The sequence below is a fragment of the Oenanthe melanoleuca genome, chromosome 4 (genome assembly GCF_029582105.1).
Source record: "Oenanthe melanoleuca isolate GR-GAL-2019-014 chromosome 4, OMel1.0, whole genome shotgun sequence".
NCBI classification, from domain to species: Eukaryota; Metazoa; Chordata; class Aves; order Passeriformes; family Muscicapidae; genus Oenanthe; species Oenanthe melanoleuca.
Genome location: NC_079337.1, coordinates 57,088,218 through 57,096,872, shown reverse-complemented (window position 1 = coordinate 57,096,872; position 8,655 = coordinate 57,088,218). Strand labels below are relative to the sequence as shown.

The window sequence follows — 8,655 nt, the reverse complement described above, 5'->3', positions numbered from 1 at the left end:
GCTGAACTTTTTCCATGGGATAAAATAAAAGTCTCTCTCTATAAACACATAGGCATATACAAAGACAGTAAATTTTAATTCAAAGAGATGAAATTATCTGAAATTTGGATTTAAAGGATTAATTCTTGAATTCCTCTTAGAAAATATCAGCCTGTAGAGAAAATTGTATTTATCACTTTTGTTATCTTTGGCATGTTTTCTTTTCTTAAGTAACTATTGCTTTCTGATTTTCAAGTGTGAACTGTAAAAATTTTTGTATAATTGGGTGGAACAAGTCAGAAACAAAGGTGGAACAAATGTAGAGGTGAGCATTGCATTTAGCTTGACTGACTTTTTAAACTGAGAGGACCAAGAGAAAATGAAACAAAAATCAATGTCTCTGCATAGCACCTTACACAGCTGCAGACAAATTACCTCCCACATCTGCAAGATCATGCTCTTAATGGATTGTGTTTCAAGGGTCTGACAGAGTTATATTTGGCTTTATACCTTTTGGGAATAATCTTAAAACAACCAACAGCTCCAGAAGTCTCATTCTTGGTACTCTGCTTTGGTGTATGAGCCAGACTAAAAGTGTTCTCTTAAAAAAACCCTCCAACAAATCTTCAACCACCCAACCAACCAAGTAACCAACTGACCAACCCACCCTCACTCCCAAATTCTGAAGAAATTCCTCAGATCAGTGCTTTTGCAGCCTCTGAATTATACCATAATTTCCCTAGACTGAGAAAACAAGCCACTGGTTTACTATCTAAAGATAAAAATGTGCAGGGTTTCCTGAGGTTAGAATCCCTGTACTTGTATCATTCTTTTCTGGGTACACTTATGTTGTTGAAACCACTGGGAAGATTCCTGTTGACTTCACTGTTTGCTGTGTAAATGTCTCCTGCAAGCTTTTCTTAAGTACTTTCTTATTTTTAAATTCAGAATCCAAGTTTAAAGGAGTTTAACTGCTTTAGCAGGAACGTCTCAAAAACCAGGTCAATTATCCATGGCCCACGTTCCTCTTAGGTCATGGCAAAAGCAAGGTTAATGCAGCTCAGCCTGCAAGGAAGAGGGCTCTAGTGACTCAGGTTATGCATGATTGCTTACTGAGCTGTGATAACTTGATTAGGAGTCCAAGTAACAAGCACTTGCCATGAAATTCACCTTTCTACAGAGCTCACTTTCAAATAAAATCACTTGTAGAGAGAATTAACTATGGACTCAAACCTGAATGTTTTAGCTGCAGAAATGTTTACCTTAGAAACCTGCTCCAGTTTGGGCCTGTGTATTTCAGGATTTTAGATTTTATCTGAACTCTGTTTACTGGAGTTAGCCTGGAAGGAAAAGTCCACAGGCATTTCCTAAGAATGCTTTACTTGGATTTGTTCTTCCTGCTGTGTGAGGTGATCTGAGCTCCAATAGTTTATATGGTGATGTCTGTAAGTAAAAGCACATAAAAATAGTCAAATGAAAGAAAGCAAATCTCAAAGAGTTGGTTTTGGAGTGCTTTTTTTTCTTTTTAAATTTTTAATTTTACTCTGAAGATGGAAATTATCCCATATGGATTATTACTCACATCTTCCCCCTCTAGAAAGCAGATCCTTGTGGAGTGAAAATTGGCTTCAAACCCTGAAGTATGAAATTCCATTTTTTATACATATTTCAGTTTTTGCATATCCTCGTAGCAGAAATAGTCACTTGACTGAATTTCTCATCAGAAAGCAGAGCTGTAGCAACTCAAACTCATCCATTGCAAATGACAACTTTCTGCAAAAATCCTCACCAGTATCAACAATTCTTATAAACAATTCTTACTACCACTAGCCAGTTTTAATAATTTTCTTCACACCATTATCTGCATTTTTATTTCTCAAGTGCAGTATAACATATAAAAGAATGAAGTGTGGAATCTGACTTGAGACACAAAATATAAATAATGCTTCAAAAAGTGTACAGGGGACCATTTTCTTCCCATAATCCCCAACCACCAGCTGTGGAGTTCACAATGACTTGGGTCATCCAGACACAGGACTGAAGTCTTGTCCTGGGACATACAAAACCCCTGGGGAGCTGAAACACTTGCACCTGTGGAGGTTCAGATTTACCCAGAACAAAATCCACATCATTTTAATTTTATTCCAAAGGTTTATTTTGCAATCACTGTGCATGGACATATTTGATCACACAGACTTGTGGCACCCATACAAACACCAGCTCACTGTGCCTCACCCCAGTGTCAGACAGAAAAAGGGAATGTGGCACCACACAACACTTGCTGACAAACACACAGGCTGTAGACAATTTGATACATTCAACAAGAAAAAATAAACTATAAATTGCTGATATTTTCCATATTGTCCTCTCATTGCTGGAGAAATTGTTGCAGCACAACCATAGAAAAATATTTCATGGAACAAGAGCAACACAAAACTCTCATTAGGGTCAGAGACAAGCAAGTTAATGAAGTATTGGCACACCTCAAACTTCCACAGCCTAAGGCAGAGGACACTTCCCTGGCCAGTGAACAAAGCATAGCTTGGCCTGGAATTACTTTGAACATGGATGGCAACAAAAATCTGGGGAGATGTGGAACCCCCATCCCACACTGTACCCAGCTTGTAGCAGCTCTTTGCAGCCACACAGAAAGTGTGTGCCTTTCTCAGGTAGGACAAGAGGGGGGCAAATGGGATGGCACAAATGAAAACATGGCCCCTCCTGTTAATGCTGCACAAGGACCCCGAGCTGACAGGAAATTCTGTCAAGACTGCTACCTATGCGTTCAAAGCTGGGCTCCAAACGCAAATGTAAAATAAATTTATTTTGTTGCAGAAGTTCTGATTTCTGATACAAACATTGTATCAGGTCTGCACAACATTTAGTTGAAGTTTTCCAATGGTAACATTTTCAACAGTGTCTATAATGGACATAAATGAACATCACGATGTGTTAAATTCTTCTCATTCTAATAATATTGGTTTCCAATCTTGCCACCTTGGCTCAAAGCACATCTCATCATACCATGTTAGTAGCCCTAACTACAAAGTAAGATAATTCCCAGTCTAAAGGAAAGGATCTGAATTTGACTGTCTTGCCCTGCAGGCAAAAAGGAAAGAAATTTTTCAGATGATTTTCTGTAGGGCTGGCATTCACATTCAATGTTTACATAGCCATTCCCACAGCAAGCCTCATGTAACTCTTGGAATAGGGAACTAAAGGCACTGAAAGGTAATATTTTAATTTGCTGTATATAATTTTATATAATTTATATATACTTTATATAATTTTACAAATGGCAAATAAAATATTTTTTTCTTCAGTTTTCTCCAGTATTTGATTAGCTTCCATTATAACTCAGTTGGTATAATCCTGCTTGACTCTTTTTCTTAATAGTAGCACCAAACCCATACATTTTTAATTTTTCATTCTTACTTCTCTTTCTCATATATATTTCATTCTCTTACTGCTGTACCTCTAACCCAGTAAAAAAAAACCTGATATAAAGTCTGGCATAAAAGCACCCATTAATTTTTTGTCAATTACCTAGTAATGAAATTGCCTTATTAGGTCAGCTTACAATGTCTGTAGTAAATATGCCACACAAAAATAAATCACAGTATAAAACTATATACATAAATTAGTAGTAACAGCTGAATATTAGGATCTCTGATTTTAATTTACAGTGTCATTTACAGTGTAGAACAAAACAAAAAACAGCTTCTCACTTGGAAAAATACAAACACCCCCACCCCTCCCCCCCAGATACTGGAAAATAATTATCCATTGTGTGTGTATATGTATAGGAATATAAATCACAGAATCATAGAACAGCCTGGATTGGAAGGCACATTAAAGATCATCTTGGTCCAGTCCCCCACAATGGGCAAGGACACCAACCCAGACCAGGTTGCTCAAAGCCCCATCCAATCTGGATTTGAACAATTCTGGGGATGGGGCAGCCACAACTTCTCTGGGCAACCTCTTCCAGTGCCTCATCACCCTCACAGTAAAGGATTTCTTTTTAATATCCAATCTCTATCTGCCCTCTCCCACCTTGAAGCCACTAATATTAAGCCATTGAATATTAATATGTATCTATACTTGGAATATATATATATTCATATATGCATACATATATGAATAGATATGCAAATTTTCTCACAAAAAAATGTTCCAAATGCATTAATTTCTAGATCAGTAAATGTAACTTGTGGAAGTAGTTGACTTACATGCTGCACTTTTTTCTTGTGCCTTACTCCTAACTGAGAGCAGCTCAAAGACTTAATGACTTTTCACATGAAACAGCTATTTAACTTTAAAATTCTTATTACCCCTCAACATCCAGGTACCTAGAGGAATCAAGAAAAATGTTATCAAAATTACAAACTGTAAAGATGATGTTCATTGTGAAGAAAATCCCATTAATTGTTCACTGAACCACTGAAAGCCTGCTGAGTCTTTCTCTCATAAAGTCAAGCAGTTTTACAAAGCTTTAGACAGTTTAGAAACTTATTAATGTGAACTAGGCCTGGTGCTTCAGGCTCCAATGCCCAAATAAAAATTAGTGTTTATGTAAGAAGTAGGCGCCCAAATTTCTATGCATAAATCTGAGTGCTAAGAAGTTATCAGGTCTCAGGGAAATTTGGGCTCCTAAGACTTGCTTAAAATGGAATTTGAAAGGAAAAGCAATAAACAAACAAAACAATTTAAAAATCCCAATGCTTGGAACACTTCATGTTTGAATTTTTGCTTCAATACTGTGTCCTACACATACCATCAGAGTTCTCTCACTTCACCATGAGGTTTAGTTCTCATATTAAAGCTTCTAAGTTTATAATTAAAAAATAAAATTATGTAAATACATATCTTCAGAGAAAAGCAGTGCCAGCAAACCCAGAAACTAGAGACAGCTCTATTATTAGGATTTGCAAGTGAGACAAGTAAACTCATCAGGACCCAGAGCTGCCCATTTGCAGGAAGGTGGGAGACCTTGCAAAAAACACAACTGAAAATCAAAACAGCTAGAAAAGGAATGGGAGTCAGGGAAGTGTCATGTCAGCTCTCATGGGCAGCTTGAATGACATCTTGGGAAACATGGAGAAACACCTTCTGGTGCCATTTCAGGTTTGCTTCTCAGCAGACCCCCACTGGATCTCCCCCCTTGTCCCTGCCTCCTCCTCCTCCTGGGGAGAGATGCACACCTCCCTGTGAGCACATGGGGGTGCTCAGCCAGCTGCTGATCAAAACCCTGGCTCCCCACTGCCTCTCCACATCTCCAAGTCTGTGTTCCCCATCCCACTCACAGGAAAGGGAACTCCATCTCATTTGTTTTATCAGTTGCTGCTCCTCCTGCCCCTCATTGTCTCACCATTACCCCAGCTGCTAATGAATTCACCCATACTCACTCAGAACACTTGCAAGGGGGAAGCAGTTCTTGACTTCTAGAATATACAAGTTGTGCACTGCTATAAATGAAAAGAGCACGCTTTCCCCCATCCCCTGAAAGAGCATCCTGGGTTTACACAATCCCTTTTTTGGTTTCCCCATTGTCCACTGAAGATGTGAAGTTTGATTCTTGTTCTTCCCTTGATTTCTCCTCCCCTGGGTAGTGGTTCATCTCTTGCATTTCTAAAGTTACTTTATTCCTTTTGGCAAATGCTTGGCTGATCTCATGAAATGTCTTATTTTTCGTTTCAGGCAGGACAAAAAACAGGTAGGTCGCTCCTGCAAAGCAGATGCCAGCAAACACTAGGAAGCAGTAGGTCTGTAAGCCAGCCTGTGAATAGAAAACAAAAGAAATGGTCATTACAAAAGAGAAAAAAACCAGAAGAAAGGCAGGAATGATTTGAAAGAAAGAGTAGGGTGTACATACATGTACAATACATGCTGGCACTCATTGCTAGATGGAGTACTGAGGTTCATAAAAATGCATGAAATTTTGGGTCTCCCAGCACTGCCTGTGGCCTGTGGAGAGCAGAGCAGGTTCCTGGCAAAGGCACAGAGAGCTGCAGCTGGGCAGGGCTGGGAGAGCCCAGGCTGAGCTGAGGCAGGGTGGGGAGAGCAGGTGGCAGCAGAAACCCTGCCCTGTGCTCAGCTGAGCCTGGCACTGCCCCGGGCTCCTGGAATGAGGCAGATGTTTCACTGGGCTGTTCTGCCTCCCAGCTCCCAGGCACAGGAACCAAGGCTGTGCACCTCTACAAACCCATGGAAAAACTGCCATAGCCAGGGGCTTCTTCCTCACAGCACTTACAGGCTCTGAGTTTTGCAAAGTAACTGAGGAAAAACCCCAAATAGCACACATTTGTTATCACTCTATGGTTACAGGAGTTCACAGCAGGAAAAAAAAATCCATAAAATGCATTTCTTTTCATGCTAGGAAGTGTTAGAGTTAGTTAAGGGAATGTAAAGTACAGACCATATTTGAATGTTATGGATTTTACTTCACTGCAGAAACAGAGTAGATGTAAAGAAGTTAACTTATAAATCAATTATAAAGGCTCCAACCAGCCAGTAGGAATTGTACTTCACTGAAAGGTATTTCTTGCAGCTAGCATTTACCTTTCAACAGTACAGTTGTGAAAAAACATTTGATAATTATCATATTGCTATCTGAGCTTCGTTGAACTTGGAAGAGGCTTGATATTATGGCTCCAGGGAAACTGCCCTTCCTCCTCTACTGATTAACACTCTCAAACATCCAGTATTTTGGATACCAAAATATGGTACCCATATTTTTCTAATTGCTTTTATTAACAAGCTGGATTAAACCATAAAGGATATCTCCAACTCCAAAAATAAGGCAACTTTCCTGTGGTGCCTTCCATGAGTCATGAGCAGCAAAACAAGGAGAGTCAGACTCATTGCACATCACCTCAGTGCTGCAAGGCTGAGGTCATCCCAGGGAAAACCACTCAGGACAGGGGAAGCAGACCTGTCTTCCTAAACCTACATATTTATAGCTGCCATTAAAGGTATGTAGCTGAAACAAGTAAGAGCCAGGCAACCTTCATTTTGCACATTTTTGCAATATACTCTCACCATCATTAATCACACCAGTCCTACACTGCAGGCTGCTTTGACTCCCTGCTTTGGGTGCTCAAGGTGTATGCAATTCTTAGCACTATTTTTATGTTTCACTTGCTCATCATGTGTGGTGTGCAAGAAGAACATTAATTCCTGCGTGGAACAAGAAAGAAAAAAATGCAAAAAAACCTTCTTCTGAAGCTGCTTTTTAATATCATGGCTGATTTCCAACTTGCCTAGTCACAATGTTCTTTGTTTTGTGGATAATTCATTACCTAGTTCAGTGCTTCTAATTGTGCCTGTAACAGGCAAAGCTAGCAAGGGCATTGTCTGATATTGGCTGTGGACTCTATAGATCATCAATGCTTTTTCTTTAAATCCTAGAAGCATGAAGTCCTGAGCAAGCTGACAATAAGTCAAACAGCATGGGTAACATGGGGTAAAATATTCTGGCATGTAACAAATAGAACTTTCAAGTTTTTGCAGAGGCAGAAGCAAAAGGATATAGTAAATAGGAGATTTTGCAGTGCCTTATAAATCATCCTGTCAAGCAAAGAATTTAAATTTTACATCTGGATAATCTGAATTTGTAATTGTTCAGCTGAATGGTAGAGTTTCAACCCAGAATCATGTTTTTCACTTTAAAAAATTTCACTGAATTAAATATTCTCCATGATGAACATGAACCATTAATACCTTGTATGAATAAACATGCAACCAAATGTAATAAGTTACTTGTGTCTCTTAGTGGTGCAGCCACAACTTTGTCCCACCTTTCTAATTCCTCTTTATTTCTTGCTGTCCATGAGCTAAATACATTAGTGCTTATTATCTTTGATTCATGTCTTTTTAAACCTCTTCTAATTGGACTAAACTCATGAGTGCATGTTTTACCTACAATTATTTTACCTAATGTATTTATATTTATCTGTAATAATCATACTCTTCCTAATTTCTGCAATCCCTTAAGATGTAACCCTCAAGGACCTCCAACTGAAGATTCACAGAGAATAAGCTAAAAATTAAATTTTGTTATAGATCCTGCAAGTGGATTTTGTAGGGTTTTTGCAAGGCTGCAAGGTGACCACAAAATGCCCTTTTGTCACCAACCATTCTTCAGTTATAATGTTTCCTTAAAGCTGGTTATTATTTTACACTCACAGCAAAGAAAACCCCTCAGTCATAAACCTTTTATAACTCATCCAGAATTCAATTTATATCAGCCAAACCTGCATTTAGTACAGAACATCACATGCTAACCAAATTACTCATTATAAGCATGAAACCTTCTATATGTACTGCACACTGATAAAGGTTATAGGACAGAAATGCAGGATAAAAGGGGAGGAAAATGTTAAATTAAAAATCCCAACTCAGTAAAAACCTTTAGTGGGACATAGGTGGGATATAGTTCAGCCTAGATGTTTAATTCTTTTTTATCTGTTTCTGATGTATTTTGAATTGCCTGGTGCTGGAGGAAAGATCTGAGGGGTGCAACAAGCAATAGATTGGCCCAAACATACCTGATGTGCCCATCAGGGAATCTAGAAGGTGAGATGATGTGGTGAAAAAACAATAAATGCTGAACTATTGGACAATGGCTACTACAGAATAGATAATACTGATAGACAGACTGGCAGGAAACAGGAT

General features: G+C 38.7%; 1 protein-coding gene across 5 annotated transcripts in view; it reads right to left on the bottom strand.

Moving 5' to 3' along the window:
- Positions 1 to 2,110: 2,110 nt before the first annotated feature.
- SLC2A9 (solute carrier family 2 member 9) overlaps positions 2,111 to 8,655 on the bottom strand; it is a 98,421-nt gene continuing 91,876 nt past the window's right edge. For all 5 annotated transcript variants that reach the window (XM_056490361.1, XM_056490362.1, XM_056490363.1 and 2 more), the window contains one exon: positions 2,111 to 5,758. In XM_056490361.1, the coding sequence (XP_056346336.1) occupies positions 5,501 to 5,758 (258 nt within the window). In that variant the 3' untranslated portion in view covers positions 2,111 to 5,500. The remainder of the gene's footprint in view (positions 5,759 to 8,655) is intronic.